Here is a 23,366-nt window from a genome sequence, read left to right as displayed (position 1 = left end):
AAAGACATAGGACCATAAACCACTACGACAAACTGTAATTATTTTGGTAAGGCCTTCCCTTTAACTTCTTCACAAGTGTTGTTATCAACTATGCATTTGTTCTAGTTTATTGATCCAAGGAGAGATCTGGCTGCCATTCTAGGGTAAAGAAATATTTTTTTCCTAGTCTGAAAGCACTTCAAATTGTGTTTTTGCCTTTTGGATCAACACCAAAAACAGATGTGAGAAAGGCTGTTCTTGATGGATGCATGTCTCTTTTCAGCTATGTAACTATATTTCACACATGCTTGCTAAATGCATATATATATATATATATATATATATATATATATATATATATATATATGTGTGTAAAAGATGAAAATATTAAAAAAAAATTCTTAAAGGACACATAAGGTTTTCCATTTGATGCTCTATGTACAAGTATCAGGTATGAACAAATAATTAAAACATTAGAAACAATAATAATAAGATGGCATGCTGGAACTGTAAGTTGTAAGCATTTTATTAACAATGTTACTTTTAGTCTGCCAATCTTCATGACCTGTTTTTGTGGTTTTCATAAGCACACAAAATCACCACTGTATGGTACAATTGTGTTCGGTCACAGTCTTTATCAATATAATTCATTTGATCTAATGTTAAGGGTATTATATGGTCAAATAAGAGACCTGCCACCAGTGGCAGAACTACCGCAGATGCAGTGGTCGCAGCTGCAACTGGGTACGCCACTCCCGGTGGCCCAGCCGCCCTGCGGCCCCCTGCGGCCACGGGTCTCGCTGGCTTATATCGACTACCACTAGTTATAATGTACCCACCCTGGGCTAGAAGATACAAAGATAAAAAGAGTGAAAGGAGAGTTATTACTCAAACTTTCCACCAGGAGTAGGTATGCATATAAAAGGTGTGTCAACTAAACAGTGAAAAAGGATAAATGTTCAATAAAAAAACACAAAAACAGGGATATCCAGTGTACAAAAAAATGTGGGTCCAAATGCAATTTAAATACTATAAAATTTATGTAAAATGAGTCTCTAAAACTTTAGTCCATTAATTGAAAATAAAAGGTTATTGTACTTATACAGTCCAAAATGTTTCAGCTTGCAATAGTACAATTTGGAATACTCCTGCTATGAAATAGTCAGGAGATTTCAAGTGGCTGAAATAATATAGTATATATCTAAATCTTGAGTTGATAGAGTATATATACAAATATAGGATGTTATAGATGTTCATTAGAATGTCTGTGGTGCGATAATCCGGTGGATCTGGAATACAGAGGACAGAGAAATAGTGCTCTCTGCAAACAATTTTATTGATAGGGGACAAAGTTATAGTTGCTGAAGCTTCATAAATTGCTTCATTTTTAATCTACTCAGTACTGGGAGACAGAGAAAAGGGTACACTCTGCACTATAACCTTTGCAGTTCTGCTTAGAGTGAAGAAGTTAATAACTCTTAGCATCAAGAAAATATAACCCACATAATTCTTTAGATGTTGGTCAGCTGCACTTTCTACACCTATTTTGTTTTATCCATTCACTGATTAGATTCTCAAATCCTACAGTATATGTCTGTTTCTGTAGAATGGCATTTCATGGCACTTAAAGGGACACTATAGACACCAGAACAACTACAGCTTAATGTAGTTGTTCTGTTGAGTATAATTATTGCCTGCAGGGATTTTAATATAAACACTGCTGTGTTTACGTTGCCCACTAGGAACACCTCCAAGTGGCCACTCCTCAGATGGCCACTGGAGGTGCTTAAATGGCATTTGGCCCCACACCTAGCCCGCCTCTTTGCCGATTTCAGCTAATCCAATGCTTTCCCTTTGGAAAAGCATTGGATTGGCTAAAAATCGTCAATTCTGATGATGTCACAAAGGAGGCGGATTGTGGGTGGGGCCAGCATCGACAGACCTGCGAGGCGCTGGAAATAAGGTGAGTTTTCACCTTTTTCTAAGGGGACCAAGGGGAGGGAAGGCTCCTAAATAGTGGATTAAACACGATAGGGTCAGGAATACATGTCTGTGTTCCTGACCCTATAGTATTCTTTTAATAAATAAGATAGCAATTTGATAATTTATTGAAAACAATATGAATAATTAATGGGTATTCCCTGGTTCAGTTAAAGTAGGACTGTCAACCCACACTGAAAAGATAGAATCTTTATGAAACACTCATATTGGCGGTATTAGAATTTTACTGAAATTCAAACCCAGTCAAGAGATATACTGAGACAAAGTAGGGACTACTTTGTCTCAGTATATTTATTATGCCTGACACTTATAGACACTGGGCACAGCTACCGCCGTCTACAAGTGTCAATCCACCATCCATCACCAGTGACAGCTACATGGAATTGGCTTTATCTATGAAGGATCCCAGAGTCCTGCGGGATCCTCCATAGACCCTTATTCTGTACTCTCGAGTATGAGCAAGAGTACAACAGTGACATCGGATCCTAGCACTGAAGCGCAAGGAGCTAATGAGGACATGCTGAAAGAAGATGGCGCCCGCAAGGGACAGAATCAGGTAGGTAGAACTCACATTCCATGCCCTCTCTGGCCACTGGACCCCCAAAGGGGATGTCACTGTTGTGAGTTTTTGCAACTTCTGCCAAACCCTGTCCCTAAATGGTGACAGTGCCGTTTTAACTAGAGTAATATCACAGTTCCCAGACTAGTGTGAACTGGTTTACTGGACATGCCCTGATCTTTTCTTGAGATTAGGTGACATACTGTGTAATCTAGGGATTTAAGGATTTCTGTTCCACTCATATTATCCCTTCAGCAGGGGATGGAAAAAGAATTACAGTCACATGTAGGGTGACACAATCTAATCGACATATTGTGCTATTTAAAAATAATGTATTCTGAGCACTATTTTTTAATGTACATTTTATGTCTGACTGTCCAGGTACAACTAGAGTACAAAATGCAAACTCATTTAATCATCTTGGTGTCACGAGCGCACCAAAAAAGCGCATGTGTTAATAAAGAAGAAATGCCACTGCACACGTGCACTTGTACCGCATTTCTCAGCCGATGCTGAGTGTGCAGAAGCATGCATCATGGGGTGATGATGTCACCCTGAACATGAAACTGCTGAGAAGGTAAGTGTGTTTAATGCTTACCTGTGCTGTTCTTCTCACCTCAATAGCTCAATATTGTTTACTGGACTGAGTGAATAAATGTGATAATTCCTCTTTAACATTTTCTAAAAATGTTCTTTTTTTGGGGGGGTGGGGGGGGGTGGCATGTAAATATCTTGAAGCGTGCTCAGTGTAACTCTAATACTCTTTGACGCTAGAAAAAACATACAAGTACTACCCAAAGCAGGCACAATGTGTGCCTGGCACAGAGAGAGCAGGTAGCACGCTTGCTATGTTTAATAAATCAGTAGCATCTTGGAACAAGCATGATACAATAGGTAATTACAGGACGGAGTCTCGTCTGAGTCACACAGGCTCCAAACAAAATACTCTAAATGCTAGATATTTACTGTGCTCTTAAAAAAAAAACCCATTCAGCATTTGAGAATTCCGTGCAACAATGAAAATGCCAGAAATGACAAGTCCCTAAACGTAGGAAGCACCCACTCAAATACGAGCTCTACATTACCACAAAACTGCAGATCTTTTGCTATGTCATAATCTGTGTAGTCTTTCTCTCTGTCTGGAGCATATAGGGGTTGGCATCTATCTAACCAAAAGCTTCATCCTCTGAATATGAATGAAGCCTGGTTACATTCAGCTAATCGGCAGAAATGTTTAATTCCATGACGTGGCAGTTTAGGCCTGGTTCTAGAAATAAATATGCATTACATACATTGCTTTAAATAACACAGAACACCTCTCAAAAAACATCCGAACAAGGTCAATCTGCTATGATGACCAGGCCTTTCCAAAATGACATGGCATGGGTGAAATTATAATATTAATCTGAATGCTAATGAGACTTTAATATGAATAAGTATGTATTTATGAATGTTATCAAATACTCTTATAAGGTTATACTCCTGTCTCTTTGGACTGCTTCTCCCTTGGCGATATTCTTCAATTTACCAGTAACAATATCATTTGGGCCAGAATCAACTACAATATTCTAACCATGCCTCACCTCAAAAAGGAACACTTACAAAAATGGATCTAACGGTGTAACATTGTTGTAATGTACAGAACATTTTCAAAACTCATGCCTTTTAAAGGGAAAGAATGAACATGCTAATCTACAAAGCTGAAATATTTTTATTTGTCAACCAGAAAAGTGTGTCTCAATGATGCGATCTCAAAAGGCAGAACAAAGTTTGTTGGAGGAAGGTTTATTTTGTGATTGGCATTTGGTGCAAAAATGTTGCAATAGCATTACATCGTGTTTCTGGAATTTTGGAGACCTCAGAATAATCACAAAGACAATATCATAGATAGAGGTAATTTAAACAATTTCATTGGTTTAAAACTGACACAAGAAAAAATAGCAATGTGCAGGCGTTTAATTCTATGCAGCAGTATTTTGTACCTGCAGACTGTACATCACATAACAAGTTCCCCAAGGGAAATATACATAGGACACACTATACTAAGGTAAAGTGCTGCTTTAAAGGTTTTGGATCACATGTGATATGTCACAGTTTAATATCTGCCACCATCACTAACCCCTTAGTGATAAGGATTTACTTAATGAGGAGACATAGCATTGGCTGAGGTGATACAACCATACTTTAAAGGACCACTATAGGCCCCCAGACCACTTCAGCTCAATGAAGTGGTCTGGGTGCCAGGTCCCTCTAGGGTTTACCCTGCCTGCTGTAAACACAGCAGTTTCAGAGAAACTGCTATGTTTAGATATGGGTTAATCCATATGACAGGGCCTAATTTGTGTCTATTGGTGGCAGGGTCTTCCACTCAGTCAGAGTTACATATGGAGTTCCCCTAAATTAAATATCTGCTCCCCTTCAATCATCCAGATGTATTAGCAACTTTCCCATTGTGTTCTAAACATCACCTGTACACATGTATGCAGATGACATCATCATCTATGCAAGTATACCAAACTTATCACAAGTTTACACTGTGTTACAAGTTGATTTCTTAAAGCTTGAAACAAAAAATAAGCTTTCTTTAAATATTTCAGGATGATCTATAGCCCAACACATAGAACTTAGATCAGAAATAGAAAAAAAATATATATATTATTATTACTGGACACAGATTTAGCACAATTCCAAAATATATGGCATAGATGTGAGAAAAGCTAAGGTCAGGAGAACAAAGGTTCAATAGGACTAGCCAAGGTCAAGACTACAGAAGTACATGTGGTCAGGACAAGCTGGGGTCAAAATACCAGAAAAACACACTGTAACAGGAATGTGCTAATTATGAAACAAAAGGAAACCGCAACAGTACAATGAACTAATCATTGAGGAGGTTTAAATAGTGCGTGAAAAAAAGTATTTTGCCAGCGTCATAGTTGCAAGTGTAACATTTTGATGTTAGCAATGACATCTTAAAATGACCTGGGGAGCAGTGTCCAGCATCAAAAATGACACTCAGGAATAAGTGAGGACATGATGAAGGGGAAGAGCCATAATGACAAGTAACGTGACTGGCAGAACAGTTTTAATAGTATTCTGAACAAAGTCCAAACTGCTTAAAGGGTTATACCGAGCATCATAACCACTTTAGCCCACTGTAGTGATTATGCTTCCAGGAGTACCCTGATGCTATTTCCTGGTAAAGGGCTAGATGTTTGGATACCATTTCCCTCTTACCAAGGTTCTGCAGCCACTGTTAAGGCCCCAAAGACATCTCACTATACTGAACACTCAATATTATTCATTTGGTCACTTTGTTTCCTAATGTAACAGGAGCGTTAATTTTTGTCATATGCTGAATAAACAGTTCAAATGTTGTTGTTTTTTCGAACAGAAAATATATTTGGTTACATAGTTACATAGTTACATAGCTGAAAAGAGACATGCGTCCATCAAGTTCAGCCTTCCTCACATATGTTTTTGCTGTTGATCCAAAAGAAGGCAAAAACCCCAGTCTGAAGCGCTTCCAATTTTGCCACAAACTAGGAAGAAATTACTTCTTGACCCCAAAATAGCAGTCAGATGTCTCCTTGGATCAGGCAGCTTTTACCCAACTAATTATAAATTATATCCCTGTATAATTTGTATCCAATTACAGTTTAAACATCTGTAGTGACTCTGATAAAACCACCTTTTCAGGCAGAGAATGACATATCCTTATTGCTCTTACTGAAAAAAAAAAAAACCTTTTCTTTGCCTTAGATGAAATCTCCTTTCTTCCAGCCTAAATGTGTGACCTTGTGTCCTATGTATAGTCCTGCTTATGAATAGATTTCCAGATATCATGTATTAAAAATGATATCATTAAACATCAAAATATATATTGAATACTATAGTTTATCCAAAAATATTAAATAATTCATAAAGCTTTCCCAACAATATTAAAGGGACACTATAGTCACCAGAACAACTACAGCTTCATGTAGTTGTTCTAGTGAATATAATTGCTCCCTTCAGGCTTTTTTCATGTAAACACTGCCTTTTCAGAGAAAAGGCAGTGTTTAATTTGCCCATAGGGAGACCTGCAAGTGGCCACTCCTTAGGAGGGGCTTCCTGGCTCAGTGCTGCACAGTAAGCAGCCCTGCCATTCAGCATCCCCACGCTCTTGATTCAATGCATCTCTTTGAGGAGGTCCTGATTGGCCAAATGGCATTTGGCCCTGATCCCATGCAAATTTTAGCCAATCCAATGCTTTCCCTGTGGGAAAGCATTGGATTGGCTAAAATCGTCCATTTTGATGATGTAACAAAGGGGATGGAGCCAGCATCGGCACTGGAAATAAGGTGAGTTTTAAATGTTTATAGGGGGCAAGCCACCTAAATGGTGGGTTTAGCACTATAGGGTCAGGAATACATGTTTGTGTTCCTGACACTATAGTGATCCTTTAAGCCTGAGGTCTAAATTAGATAACTCTCAGCATGTATGCGTAACATTGTATATATGTGCATGCTCTCCTGGACAAACTGACAAGCTGAAGCTCAATGTATCATGTATCAATTCTTCATGGTAAGTGTATCAATCCTTCATGGTAAAATATTTTATAAATAAATAATATAACATAAATTCCTGCCAAGCACTTACAAATAAACATTTTTTTTGAGACATGGGAAAAAAACATGAATGAAAACTACTCTGCGGTTTAGCAATCATTTTATGTTTTTCATGAACAAATACCTCTTGCTGATGATGTGTACTCATGCTGTACAATTACTTTTACAAAGCCTTATAAAAGTATTGGATGCTTAGAATTAGAATAATTATTGAAGAAGTTTTGAATATATATACAGAGCACAATCATTAATGGGCAATACTAAAGGAATGCTTTAAACATATAAAGCACTTCAGCTTGCTGAAGTGCACATTTCAATTGAAAGTGGCACTTTAATAAACAAACTAGTGGAACTTAACTTAAGAGGCAGCAATTGCTCAGAGCACCTGCCTTGCAAAGACTTCTCATTGAGCTGCATTGGAAGATCTGTGATTGGACAGCCACAGAAAGTCTGATCTGGGAAAAGGAGGAGGGTTTGCAAATGTTGCAGAAAGCACATCTGCAGCATTTGCAAACTGTTTTTCATATAACCCCACAAATAATTATTAAATTAAACATTTTCTTAAAATTGTGTATATTCACTACAATTATGCACTGTGAATTGAAGAAAAAAATGTTTAATTTAGGCCAGCATTCTCCAAGTCCGCTGTTATAACACTTTGTTATGTTAGCCATGATTTTGCAATTCAATAAAAAAAATATTTAAATATTTACAGTATATAAATCTTATGCTTCTGGGTTTATCTAAAAGCATGATGTAAATTTAGGACTAGCAAGGCCACTGTTTTCTGCAATTCAGCATGATAATAGATGTTTTTAAGAAAGATTTATTTTGTGTTGGAGAGGAATGATGGCCCTTTTTTCTCCAGACAATAGACAATGTCTTTAAGAAATAAGCTCACAATCCTCTACTGTCTGTAGAACAAAAACTAAAATCATTTATTTGTCCAAGGTTCAAAATTCCTTTATCTTCATATCTCCATAAATCTCAAGCCAAGATCCACAACACTTTCCATGAACTTGTGAAGCGATATTGTCAAAATGTTTGACCCATTTAATTAAATGAATCAAGTCATGTTTTTCTGAAAGACCAATGTTTTTAAGTACAAGGAAAGTGGGTTTAGCATACTAGCATTCTACTAATTCCTAATTATTGAGTCCTTAATAGAGTTTAAAGACTATATAAAAGATGTATACATAGGTAGGGATATTAAAAAATGTATGTGTAGATGAGCTCAAAACAATGCAGCTAGGTCTGAAGTTATATTGCTTCTAATTCAGGCATGACCATATGCAGGAGCAGCACGTGGGTCAAGGTTTATTTTGAATCCGGATAGGTGGTAGAAAGTGTCCAATAAATGAAACAGGTCTTGGAGGTCTTGACTCTGTTGGGTGAGTGCAAGCAAAAGTATAAACCAAAGCTTTAAAAGACTTTCTAGAATGTTGAAACCCCACCAGCCAACATTCTACCAGATTTTATGAAGCAAAGGTTCCAAAGACAACACAATCAATAATGGAGACAAAGGACAACCAAGTCTGGTTCTGTTATATATTTCAAATGGAACTGGGCTTACTGCTTGAGTAATAATTTGAGCTCTAGGGTGTATAATGCTTCTCTGGATCTAGGAAAGGGATCCAAAAACACCTAGTGGGAAATGAGACCAAACAGGTCTATTCTAGTCTATCAAACAATTTCTATGCACTTAGGGAAAAGAGCAGAGAAAGTGTTTAATGAGAGATGGTATACCAAATCAGGTGGGCGGAGGTATGCATGGTCATAAACTTTCCTACTGCATACGAAATACACCGGACCAGGTGGATCATATGTGACAAGATGCTCGTCAGCCGATGTGCAATCATTTTGGCAAATACTTTAACATTAATATTAGACCACAAGATTGGACTATAATTGGCCAAGTAGGCATGATCCCTTACCTCCTTTGATATTAGTACGACATATGCCAAAGTGGACTCAGGGTGGAACATTCCCCCTTGAAGCATGAGACAGAAGAGAGGCTTTATAAGAGGCACCTTCAAATCCATCTGGACCTGGAGTTCTATTGTTCTTCATAAATGCCTAGGCTGCTGTTAAGTCATCCTCCATGACTGGTAATCCAAATGTGGACAACAAAATCAGGAGACGTTCACGGAAAGTCCAGGGACGGAAAAGAAAATTGCAGCTTCATCTGCAGTTCAGGATTATCACACATGTGATTGGGAAAGTGGTGGTAAGAAATGCTACAAAAATGGAATTAATAGCATTCAGGAGTCCCTGAAAACAGGAACAGATCTAGTTCATGACTTAGGTTTGAGTTTGTGCAATAATATTGTGTCCATTTCTTTGTTTTTTCAGTTATCTAGACAACACTGGACTCTTAGATACATATTTTAATAGCAAATGGTTAATGGAAAGATAACATGTAAGCTGGGTAGGTGAATATGTGTGTTTTGAGTACAATTTTCTCAACTGTGTTTACAATTAAGATAAACAATGGAGTTTTTGTTTCTTTAACCCCTTGAGGACACATGACATGTGTGACATGTCATGATTCCATTTTATTCCAGAAGTTTGGTCCTTAAGGGGTTAAATTAGAGGATTTAAGAGCAGACCAAAATATCTTCGAGGGTAGGTCCGGGATAGCATTCTCTGAAAAATACCTAGTCAACTCTTGAGTGGCATCCTGAATTATTTTAGAGTCCACTAATAGGAATATTTCTGACAGGACCAATTAATGGAGTAGTTTTGACCAACAAGTGCATAGCATTGGCTGCGTGGTCAGACCAAACAATGTTATTAATTTTAGTGGCCTGAACATCCAGAAAACAACTATGAGGCACAAAAAAATCTGGAATAGTTCCATGAGGAGCTGAATCGAAGGTGTAAACATTGTTTCCAGATGTTGGAGCCACCAAGGATCCAACAAACCTAGATTATTAATAAAGGTGTTCCATAAATGATTTTATCTGCCTCTGTCATGGGATTGTGGCTTTGAGTGTCTATCAACAGCAGATGCATTGACAGCATTAAGATCTCAACTGATAGTTACAGACCCAACAGTGTGTGCATGAAACCTTTTTAAAAATGTTGGGAAAGAAGTATAAATACTGCTTCTCCAACAGTGTTTTTTCTTGTTTAATTCACAATTTATTGACTACAAGACCTTTGCAGCCTTCCTGCAAATTTAATTTAATCTAAATACTGTTTTCAGGATACATTTGTTTGTACATGGATGTTTTGTTTTGTTTTCTAAATCCCTAGCTAAGGTTTAGTTAATCTATACATAGCTGAGGAATTATTGACAGTATACCCTGATTGTGAAACTAGCTAAAGTTTAATTAATCTATTTTTAGCTGAGGATTTCCTGACAGTATACCCTGATTGTGGGTCCCTGAGGATTGGTACTAAAAATCCTTTTGTAGAAACAACATAGTAAGACTAAGGAATCTACAGTATGAATGATCAGGTACTAGGGGATAAATTAGCTTTAACATATATAAAAATGGAAGATTTTGTGGATTCAAAAGTGCTTGTTGTTTGTCTATGTGCCTTTTTTTCTAATAGTAGCTTACATCATTATAAAACAGTAAACACCGCAAGGCTTTCTATATCATGCTGGCCATCATTTTTTATAATATAATGTTGATTTCAAAATAACACGATAAGTGATATATTCCCAAATTGATTCAGACCAGAACTCTAATTTAAAGGAGCACTAAAGTGCCAGGAATACAAACATGTATTCCAGACACTATATTACTGGGGTGGCTGTTTAGGTGATGACCCTTTTCGGATCACGATGAAAAGGTGATTCTCCCATACTGCAACAGTCTTGCTGCAGCTGGCTCTGCCTCCATGGCTGAGATTATCAGTCTTGATGATCTAAGCCAATCCAATGCTTTCCCATAGGAAAGCATTGGGAGGATATTGCAAATGCTCCGCAAAACACCACACTGCACCAATTAGGATCTCCTCATAGAGATGCACTGACTCAATGCATCTCTATGGGGAACATTCATCGTCTCTATGCAAAATGTGGAGACGCTAAATGCAGGTGCTGCACACAGTGCAACACTGGAGTAGGAATCACCTATAGTGGCTGTCTAAGTGACTGCCACTAGAGGTGTTACTAGGTAGTAATGTAAACACTGCCTTTTCTCTGAAGAGGCAGCATTTACATTGAAAACCCTGCAGGGACTGACTATAGATACCAGAACCATTACATTAAGCGGTAGATGTTCTGGTGACTATAGTGTCCCTTTAACTGAATGACAATATGGTTGATCTACCTCTACAGCTGTCAGGAAAAAAAGGAAGAGTAAAGCAAAAGTATAATTTCATGGGGAACATGTATTGTATTTAAAATATTAAAGTGACACTCTAATTACCATAACCATCCCAGACCATTGTAGTGGTTAGAGTACGGTGAATGTATGAGGGCTGTCTCCTGGTTTCTTGTAAAACTATTTTGGAGTAATTTAACAAAAGCAGGGCTCACCTGAATACCAAAAGTCCATCCCCTACATTGATAATACGGAACTTGCAATTCTATATTATCAAGAGTAAATGTGTGCAATCAGTATGGCAATGATAAGCTGAGAGCACTGGTAGCAGCTGGTCTCATGGAAGGTGCCTATTAGAAGCTCGTTTTAGCAGGATCCTCATCAACATATTGTTCCTGTAACATTTCCTGATTGTCTCATTTATTGCTAAATTCACCCCTTTATAATACTGTAAATATATAAATGCCAATAATAATAAAAAAAACAGTGCACCATAACTACTACAACCAGTTACAGTGGTTATGGTATTCTGTTCCATTTAAACATTATCATGAAAGATAAAATATGCCAAAGATCCTCTAATAACTAGAACAAAGTGAATACATAAGGTGAGAGTCTGAAAACTCAAAGAAGGTCCCTGGGAACCTTTTAGCATAAAGGGACTGATGCAGCATGGCAATCTATCACTCCTACAACAAATATATGGTGGATGGGTGGAGAAAAAAAACAATAGACGTGCGACCTGGGAGTGTATTCCTCAATCGCTCACACCTCGTCAGGCGATAATAGGATTTATCATACTTTTGGGTCAGCACAGTATCCTTCCCCTGCCTCCCTCAGTCACATGTATAGAGTGAGAGAATTATCTCATTAATGCAGGAGATCCCACTCCATCTATTTTTAATACTAAGCAAGTATAGTTTATGAACACACCACCCCTGCGGTCACGCTTAGAGGCACGAGAGCCCAATTTATTCAATGCCATGGCATGGCCCACAAACTGGAATTGATGACTCTAACAATAAATTGATTTCTCAGAATCCAAATCCCAATGATTTGACTAGAATTCAAATATTTATTTTTTACCAATTTTACGCCAATAAGATATTTTTCTGCAAATTATATGTATTCTTCTAAGAATAATAAACTAAATGTTTAATGCTTCGTATAAAGCAATCTGTCCTTTAATTAATGGATAGAGATGTCGCGAACATAAAATTTTCCGTTCGCGGATGGCGAACACGAACTTCCGCAAATGTTCGCGAACGGGCGAACCAGGCGAACCGCCATAGACTTCAATAGGCAGGCACATTTTAAAACCCACAGGGACTCTTTCTGGCCACAATAGTGATGGAAAAGTTGTTTCAAGGGGACTAACACCTGGACTGTGGCATGCCGGAGGGGGATCCATGGCAAAACTCCCATGGAAAATTACATAGTTGATGCAGAGTCTGGTTTTAATCCATAAAGGGCATAAATCACCTAACATTCCTAAATTGTTTGGAATAATGTGCTTTAAAACATCAGGTATGATGTTGTATCGATCAGGTAGTGTAAGGGTTACGCCCGCTTCACAGTGACAGACCAAACTCTCCGTTTAACGCACCGCAAACAACCGCAAACAGTCCATTTGCAGAACCGCAAACTCCCCATTTGCACAAGGTTGGATACCAAGCTAGCCATGTCCCGTTCCTTGTCCTCACTGATGTCATTGAAGGTCTCTTCCTCCACCCAGCCACGTACAACACCAAGGGTCCCTGAAAGGTGACAACAAGCCCCCTGGGATGAAGGGGATGACCCAGCAATGTTGCTCCTACCTGACCGACCCGACATGCTTAATAGCGGTCAGCAACTCGACAGAGTCTTACTTACCTCTGCGTGGCAAGTGTGGCCTGGTACTCACCGGGCGGGAGAGGCGGCCGATCTCCCGATCCTGGGATGCCCAGGAGCAGCTACTTCCCGGCAGGAGCTCAGTTACCCCCCCCCTCGGACCGGTGGGGGTTATACCGGTCCACCCCTGAGAGGCTGTCTGGAGCTAATGGACGCACAGAGCACAGCCGCCCAGGCTGACATACTCATCTGCGACTCTCCCAATATGGCGGCAGCCGCGTGTCCTCCTGGTACCAGCAAAGCATGGCAGGATATTGAGTCTAAGCTGGAGAGACTCTTTAATCAATTTTGGAAGCAAATAACAAGCAGAAAGCCCCAACAAGCTCCACCACAGCCCCATAAGCTCCACCACAGCTAAGCGAAACAGTCCCCATTAAAATCCGCCAACGCAAAAGGCGTTGAAGACAGGACCGGAGGCACAAACAGAAATGCAGAGCCTGCCCCACGTCAAGCACTCGCCTCCACCTTAAGCCACCACAATCCCGCACCGGACGTGAAGCACCACAGGGACAGATCTGACCACCCGACAAAATAAGCTTCCACCACCTCAAGCCGCGAACCCGGCACTCAGCCAGAGACTTGCCTTTGTTGTTTTAGGTATCAGGGACTCCCAGGGTCTGCACCTGGTGCCCAGAAGGGATTGGATGAGCACAAGCAGTAAACAGCAGCCTGCCAAGCATGTCCCACTATAGCCGATCCTCCACACCATGCCTTTGATCACATGAACTGCTCTATGCACATTAACTAATCGTAAAGTAGCAAGCATTTAAACATGTCATTATTTCACCTCCTAAAGAATTTATTGTCGTAGTTCCTTACATGCCTTTACCTTAACCGTTCATGTATTATGTTATTCACTAGTCTCATCTGATGGAGTGACTCACACTTGATTTATAACTAGTGGTGGAGCTACTGATATAAATACACAGTTGATAACGTGCAAGCTACACCCTAAACATGACAGCCATCTTTCACAACAATGTACTGCTATATACTCATACCCTCAGTGCAACTAGCCATGATATACACACGTTCAGCCTAGCATGCTCAAATATAACACACTTCTGTCTAAAAAAAAAAAAAAAAAAGAATAAAAAAAAAAGAATGCAGCTTCAGAATTAATCTAAATTGTATGCTGTCTAGGAGGTGGGAGGGTCTGGGAGGGAGGGTCTGCTGCTGATTAGCTGGAATGCATCTGCTGACTGTGAGGTACAGGGTCAAAGTTTCCACAATGATGACAAATAGGGGGCGGACCGAACATCGCATATGTTCGCCATCCGTGGCGAACGCGAACAAGCTATGTTCGCCAGGAATTATTCGCCAGCGAACTGTTCGGGACATCTCTATTAATGGATAAATAATGTCAAATATCTACATGGAATACTAATTTCATTGTCTCTAAATATTATACTATTCATTACTGTTTGCTGTCACTTAACAAAAAAATTATAATAATAATTTAAATGAACAGTTATTTTTTTTTTTTTCAAATGAACTTGGAAGGAAAAATTGAATTACTTCTCTTCTTATTTTTACTAACTTTTTCATTCCCCAGTCATCACAGTTTTCAATATTTGAATGCACTGAGTCAGAAAAAAACACAGTAAATAGCACATTGCTAATGCATTTTCATGGACTGGATTCAGTTCAAGGAACCATATAGTGTGAGGAATACAAATGTGTATTCCTAATGATGTAATATCCTAAAATCACCATTTAGGAGACCACCCCAGCCACCGTTAGGGTTAAAAAAGTATTTTGCTTACCTTTTATCCCATGCTGCCCTGCTCTCTCCATGTCTGACCAAACCTGCATGGCTAAAATCATCTATCTTGATGATCTCAGCCAAACCATTGCTTTCCCCTAGGAAGGCATCAGGGGACTAGGGTACATGAAATCATCTGACTTAAATAGCTTAAATAGACTTGACTTAAATAGAGTTTTTCTATGACAGCCACTAGAGCAGGCATAAGCAACCTTTGGTACTCCAGATGTGGACTAAATCTCTCATAATGCGCATGTGTTAAAGTCGTTATGGAAACTCCCTAGACTGCACTTTTAGCACCCCATAAAGGGCAAATTAAAAAAGACTTTTGGAGGAGCACAGGTGGGCTGAGGACAGCTAGGAGGTGGGTGTTATGCGCAGGGCCATCTTTAATATTGATTGGACTCTGGGCAAGCATTTGCTTGGGCCCCATTGAACCTTGCCCCCACCCACTCCCAGGCATGCAATCACTCCCTCCAACAAAACGCAGTAGTAAAGGGCTAAGGTGCAATAATTGTTTTGGGCCCCCTTATTGCAAGAGTGGACAAAAGGTAGATCCCTATCTGTTGTGCAACTCCAACGATGCTTTGACAGCTGGGGCATTACCATTTTGCCATGCTTGCAGGACTTTATTTTTAATGCAGCACTGAGCAGTGTTTGTATGAATGAATGTAAGCATGTTTTAGTATATTGTATGTTTGTGTGATTGTAGGGTTTTTTTGTATGTGGTGTTGGCGTTTGAATGCGGTGTTGGTGTTTGAATGCAAGCATGCATTTATATGTAATGTTTTTGAATGCAGATGTGTCTTTGTATGAGTGCTGACATTTCAATGCAGGAATGAGTTTGTATGAAGTTTGAAACTTGTGTGTAGTGTTGGTGTTTGATGCTGAGATGTATGCACATATACACATATACTGCCACACATTGTGATACACACAGGCATACTGTGATACATTCACACACGCACACTGAAACACATGCAGATACACAGATACACACACTGACACACAGACACACATGCATTTATACATACACTTATACAAACACTAACACACATGCAGATGCACAAGCTGATACACTTGTAGATACACAGACACACAGCTATAAACACTGACACATAAGCTGATACTCAGACACACTGACTATACACAGATACAGATACTAACTACATACAGATACTCAGACACGCTGACTACACACAGATACAGATACTAACTACATACAGATACTCAGACACGCTGACTACACACAGATACACACACTGACAACAAACAGATACACACAATTACAACATATTGATATATACACATATACTGTCAGACATACTGACACACACAGATACATACACTGACAGACACACACTGACAGATATACCGACACACATACACATACACTGACAGACATACTGAAACACACACAGACATATACACTGACAGACATACTGACACACACAGACATACTAACACACCCACAGACATATACAGTGACACACACAAACACACAGGCCAACTGACACACAGACACATACACACACAGTCATACATCACACACTGACACAAACACTGACAGACATACTGACACAGACACATATACTGACACACACAGACACTGAAAGACACACACACAGACATACATACTGACACACAGAGACACTGACAGACATACTGACACACAAAGACATATACACTGACAGACATACTGGCACACACAGACATACTGACATACACACACTGACAGACATACTGACACACACACATTTACATTTTTTAAACCCATCCTCCAGTTTCCTACCTTTTACTGAAGGGTGGCTTCCCTGGAGTCCAGTGTAGTGCCTGAGTTTGTTGGTAGTAAGGGTCTGGCTCTCCAGCCCTCCTCCAACCTTCCGTGGCTCTGTGATTTCTCTGGGAGGAAGTTACTCGAGCCTGTCACTTCCTCCCAGCACTGCCGAAAAGAAAGGGGCCCGGTCGCGTTGTCAAAGGGCCACAGCACCCGACTGGACCCCTGCTGATAAATGCCTTATTAGTGTGTGGGGGATAAATACAGATGAGGGCAGCGGGGTCCACAGGGCAGCTGCCTTGGGGCTCCCAGAATTGACTGTGCCCAGGGCAGCGTCCCCATTTGCCCCGCGTTAAAGACGGCCCTGTTTATGCAAAGAGTAACTCCTACGAAGTGACACTGGAATGAAGGAAACTGAGGAAAAATTTGTAAATCTTTACATTTTACAGTGAATACATGTATCTTTGGCATATATGGTGTATTCAATGTACATGGGGAGATTTCAGGAAAGTTAATGGGACACTATAGTCACCTGAACAACTACAGCTTAATGTAGTTGTTCAGGTATGATCTATAGCTCCCTGCAGGCAATCTAATGTCAACACTGTATTTTCAGAGAAAATACAGTGTTTACATTGATTGATAGGAATACCTCCAGTGGGCGTCACTCAGACGGCCACCAAAGGGACTTCCTATCATGCAGGGCCCTAAAAAGGCCCTGTACACGTCAGACGTACTAAAATACGTCTGACGTGTGCAGAAGAGAGAAGGCACTGTGTGCGCGCCTTCTCTCTCCAGCCTGTCAGAGAGGAGAGGGGGCGGGCAAAGACCGCGAGCTGAGCTGTCAGTCAGCTCAGCTCGCGGCCGCGCACACCGCGCGCATGTGCGGTAGTGCGCTCAGGACTTCAGAGGGCGGCATGAATGCCGCCCTCTGAAGTATGTGCGCATGTGCGGCAAAGCCGCGAATGCGCCCAAGGGAGCAATGACGCTTCCAAATGGAAGCGTCTGATTGCTCCCTGCTCGCGCCGCCCATTTCGTAATTTTGACGAAATAGGGGAGGTGGCTTCACAAGGCTCCCGGCGCTGGAACCAGGTGAGTAAATTTGGCTGCCTGGAGAGTTCCTTTAACCCCTTAAGGACACATGACATGTGTGACATGTCATGATTCCCTTTTATTCCAGAAGTTTGGTCCTTAAGGGGATAACAATCAAACATTCACATTTATATTGTTATTTACTAAAATGAGTCCAAAAAACAAACACGAGTCCTGCGCATCCAGTATAGGTGTGCACACCCAGGTGTTTCCACAATTTATTTGAGCACAAAGTTAATGCAGCAAACGTTTTGAGCAGCTTCCCTTTCTCAATGCTAATGAGAGCATGACTAATGAGAGCATGACTGGCTTAGAGAATTCAGCTATTTTGACCTTAAATTTGACAATTTCTTTGAACTCACCTTCAATTCTTACTTTAGTGAATAATTCTGCATCAATTTACTATTTGTATACATGAGTTAATTTCTTCTTTATTTAAATGCTTTCTTAAGTGCTTTTCTTTCTTTGCTAAGTTCAACTATAACTTAAAGGGTTACTTTAACCCTTTGAAACAGAGGGGCCATTTCTGTGTAAAATGCCCTTTTGGGTACTCTGGAGAAGGTACCCCTGCTCCAATCACAATAAAGCTGAAAAAAGTTTTACTACTCACCTTGAATCCAGCGCCTGGAGCTGACTTACACACTCCCTCCTTATGTCACTAGGGCCGTGCTATCCAAGCACTCTCTTCTTGTAGAGAAGCCTGTGATTGGATAAAATTCCAGCTCATAGCGCATGCTTGCCCTCCGCGCTGGCAAGGGGAGGGAGGGAGTTGGAGGGAGGCAGTGGGAAGGTGATGGAGGGTAATTTAAATAAAAAATCAAAACGCAAGCTGCAATGGAGGGAGGTGGAGGGAGCGCCCACAGGGAGGGAGGGTAGAAGGGCAGAGCTAGCTTCCATTTGCAGGCGCTCTGTCTGCAAGGAGAAGATTTTAACGTCCTTTGGCAGCATGAAGTGCGTGCTGATGACAGACCTAAAATATGTAGAGAATTGACATTGCGCAGCCCAGAGTTCTGGAGGGCCAATGTCACATGTGCGGGGGGTGTAACTAGCCCCAGAACATAATTGACAATATCTCAGTATATGTAGTGTTTCAAGCATAAACACTGCATATACATACTCCTACCACCATGAAAACATGACTTTAAATTCACTGAAGTTGTTTTGGTAGTTGGAGTAACCCTTTAAAGCTCATATCTTCTATGTAAACATACAAAGTTGTTTACTACAGTAATAATTAAAAGTGATTATCAAATTTAAGGTCAAAACAGCTGAAAATGGAAACATTCTCTGTCAGCTATGCTCTCAGTTTGGCTACTCTAGCCTGACAGTATCTTGGAGTAGATTAATCAAGGAAGGAACATGTTCTATTCTGGGGCAATGTGCTTAATAAGCATCATCCACTCTGGAAAATGATATAATGTCTCTACTTTGCATTATCAGCAATCCATTATCATCCCATCCTGTTACAAAGAATAGGCAAGTCTTCAGAAATAATGCCAACCGCTACTGAAATTATTTAGCATATAACATGCAGATCACTGTAGAACTGTTCAAATTGCCTATCGGTGAGAATAACATGGCAAACTTTCAGCCAATGTCTTTTTACACAGTGAACCCTAACTCTAATAGCACATACACAGAATTGATAACTATGGAAGCAATGACTTAAGGCATCATTATGATAGCCGTGATGGGCATGATTCTTGCATATCAAGGTTTTACTTCTATGTATGGGGTAGGGGAGCATGTGTCATCCTATTCCCAAATAGTTTCTCAACTCATGCTAAAAGAAGGAAAAAGTCACTCTAGCTATTAAAAGCACCTTGCACCTTGTAGTTATTACGTCTGTAATATTGAAAAAAATGTCTTCTACTGTTTTACCTAACATTGGCCTTGATTTCATAATTAACATATATATTTAGTATATAACATATAAATATATATATAAACAAAAAATATAAACAAAATGATCCTGTTATTTGACCCTGAGGAAAAGTCCTGAACGGGGACTGAAACGTTGGTCGTCATTTTAAAGGTGATTTATTAAAGCATTGAAGTTTTTTTAAAAGACCGGTGAGCAGCTACTTTTTGGCATTTATATAAATATATTTATATTTTATATTTTTTGATAATATTTTCAAATTAGTTAATATTTTTGTGTAAACTTTTAAAAAATTTATTAACATATTTCAACATTTTTTATAGTTTGATTTTTTTTTTGTATAGGTTAATCTATTTAAAAAAATAATATTTTAAAAAGTTTATCCACATTTTTAAAAAATCATTTGAAAAACATCCCAAAATATTACAGAGCTATCTGATACTGAATCTAAAAACACAAATGGATTTGAACAAGTAATACAATGCCATCAGCAATGTAAGATTAGTTTGTTTTTTTTAAATGAAATGAACCTTTTATTTGATTTTGAAAGACATTCAATGCCATTATGCATATGCTGTGGGAGGTAAAGATACAGGTATATTGATGTTGAGAGGTATACTGTTTAATGACATTATACATATTGTGTGGGTGGTGAAGGTATGTTTCATTTCCATGTTTTACTTAAAGAGCAGAGTCTTGTGATGTATTCAATTCTACAACAAAAAACAGAGTTGACACTCGTTTCAGATATTTTTCAGCCTTTTCACCCTCTGAAAGTTATATATAGATTTATATACATTAAATTATTGGAGTATATGTATTCTGCATAATTTCTATAAACATGCTGCATTGTTAAAAACAAAAAGAGAGAAAATTACATTACAAAAATAATATTTCTAATGCACCTATGTTTGTATTTGTGCTATCATTTACAATTCAAAGAAGAGTGGTGAAGGACACACACACAAAGAAATGCAAACATGGTTATTCACTAAAATGTGAATTGTCCAGACTTCAAAGTGAATTTCAAAATTTAAGGCTAAAATAGCTGACCAGTACAAATTCTCCAAGTCAGCTAAACTTAGGTTCAGCTACTTTGGCCTTAAAATTCAAATGTACTTTGAATTCCCAACAATACTCACGTTAGTGAATATCCCTGTAAATTAAGGTACACTATTTAAAAAGACTCAGTATGAGGCCTAGGAAGAGGGGAGCTTCCTATAACATTGACCTTTAAATCCAAATGTGATCTTGTAGGTTGCTGATCATGAATGGTAAAATGTCCTGTACTCAAGCAAAACTTTATAATGGAGTTGCATATAAAGTCAACTTGTTTCTAATTACTCCCGGTCAATGCATGCTAAACGAATGAAAATATAAAGTATAACGCACTATGTGTGCCTTGAGAGACGCCTTAAACATAATTTTTCTTTAACTTGGCTACTTTAGCTACAATATCATTACGTTGGATGTTGGTTTGTTTTGTGTGAGCTTCAGTACTGGAGTTATACAGCATGCTGCCAACCTGAAATCTGGAAATGTTAAAGAAGATAAATGGCTAGATTTGCAGCAAGATAAATGTATAATGTACTTCTTTATATCCTGCAAGAGGATTTATTCTCTGTGTATCCCACCCCATGCCTATACACTTCACAAGTCCTCAAAATGTCCCTTAAACTATACCAGAAACATTTCATTCTTGTAAAGCCTAATTTTCATTACTTGTAAACAAAACCTTAAAAATAAATATTTAACTGGTGATCCATTGTTGCAGCTAAATAGGCCCAAAATTGTAGATAACGTGTCTTTATTCATTGGGGCAATTCAAAGTGAATGTCAAAATTTAAGCCAAAAATATGAACGGAAAACAGGGCTAACAAAGAATATTTCCAGTGTGCCTAATGCATCCTAAAATTTGAAATTATGTTTGAATTCCTAACAATGCTCGGTTTAATGAGTAACTTAGTGTCATGGGAGATGTAGGCCAGGACATCAGGATTCCCCTAGCATCATACTTAAGCTGGTTCTGGTCTCAACTTTGGAGTAAAACCATTTTTTTTTTCTGACAAAGTGTTTCAGTAGTAGTAGCTTCTTCATAAAATCTGGATATCATGGCATGGAAAGAGTTAAATCAACATATCAGCTAGGACACATTATAATGGTTACAAACAGATACACAATGGGAACTTTTAGCTCAGGATTTGATCTAATCTCAGTAGAAGATTCTTTATAAAATCTAGTTGTCACGGGATGGAAACAGTCAAATCAACATATCAGCTAGAACACAATATAGTGGGTTACAGCACATACACAATGTGAACTTTTATCTCAGTATTGGACAGAGATGAATTCTAGAGCTTGGATATAGCAGTATGTGGGTAGCAGCACCCTGCCCAGACAAGCTGCATATATTAATGATGCACAACCCAGTGCCTCGCCTCTATACCACACAGCAATGACACAGGCAGATGCATGATGCTCAGGCTAGGTAGGTCCACCAGGACATATCCTCTGGCAATGCTGCAATGTGCACTATTACATTCTTCTATATATCGACCCAGCATCACGCTTTAGTCAATGCACTGCAGTCTCTCCCTTATTCCCTACCCACAGCACACATGCTTTAAGTATCCAAAAAGAACGCATCCCTTACCTTTGGTTTCCATTTCTATCTCTTCTTAAGTATCCGGAAGTTTGCAGAAGTCGCACAATGTGGATATGCCCCTGCAGGATCCCTCCTGGCAGCCTTTATCTTGACGGTGCTGTTTGTTTGTTTTTTTTAAACCCCCCCTTCTGGAGAGAGATCCCTGCAGCCCTTGATCTGCAATCAAGTATCAGAGGGCATGGGTGAGGATGGTGGCGAGGGATGCTGCTAACAGGATACAGGATACAATGTAACAAATATAAAGGGTGGATGCTGTGTATCTGTTACCTGAGTGTTGGTGCAGAGTGGAGCTATCCTCTGGCTGTGGTGCTGCAGGTGTAGTGCCAGATCAGCCCACTACAGTCTCCCTGTGCATGTAGAAGAGGGTGAACACTGCGCATGTCCTCTGTTCTCCCCTGTTTGGAGCTTTGAACAAGCCTTCCTGGGAAGCAGTGCTGTAGCATTTAGTTACTGAAGCCAAAAGGTAAAAAGCGAGATGGATTTCACATTCACAATCCGGAAGGCATAGCGACCCCACAGTCAGTCACTGTGCTGTACATTAAGGGTGTAGCTTGATGTGTATGGATTCTTAATACAGTACAGTGTTATATTCAAGGAAGTCCTGAGCACACACACCCTTCAAAAGGAATCATGTAAGAATGAATGAATAGATTATTTGTGATGTGCAAGTTTATATTGTGCTTCACGTTGTGACTGGGAATAATTGTGTAGATTGCAGTGGTATGGCTTTTCATGTTAAGAAACATTAATGAATGGATAAACTTTTAGATATTGTCTGCATTGTCCTGATTTTTGCTGTAATACAGAATATGAGGCTGACACATAATTTCTCCCCTGCAAGTGAAAATACAATACTTTGATTAGATTTA

At 39.3% G+C, this 23,366-nt stretch overlaps 1 protein-coding gene across 2 annotated transcripts in view; it reads right to left on the bottom strand.

Moving 5' to 3' along the window:
- FGF12 (fibroblast growth factor 12) overlaps nt 1-22,866 on the bottom strand; it is a 527,041-nt gene extending 504,175 nt beyond the window's left edge. Inside the window, exons 1-2 of one of the 2 annotated variants that reach the window (XM_063442786.1) lie at nt 22,765-22,866; nt 22,486-22,653 (exon numbers count right to left, since the gene is read on the bottom strand). In XM_063442786.1, coding sequence (XP_063298856.1) covers nt 22,486-22,498 — 13 coding nt within the window. In that variant the 5' untranslated portion in view covers nt 22,499-22,653; nt 22,765-22,866. Of the gene's footprint in view, nt 1-22,485; nt 22,737-22,764 lie in introns of those variants that run through there. The other variant, XM_063442787.1, reaches the window with a different exon arrangement.
- Nucleotides 22,867-23,366: the final 500 nt, after the last annotated feature.

The sequence above is a fragment of the Pelobates fuscus genome, chromosome 2, assembly GCF_036172605.1.
Source record: "Pelobates fuscus isolate aPelFus1 chromosome 2, aPelFus1.pri, whole genome shotgun sequence".
NCBI classification, from domain to species: Eukaryota; Metazoa; Chordata; class Amphibia; order Anura; family Pelobatidae; genus Pelobates; species Pelobates fuscus.
Note: the sequence above shows the minus strand (reverse complement) of the source record. Positions and strands in the feature narration are given on the sequence as shown.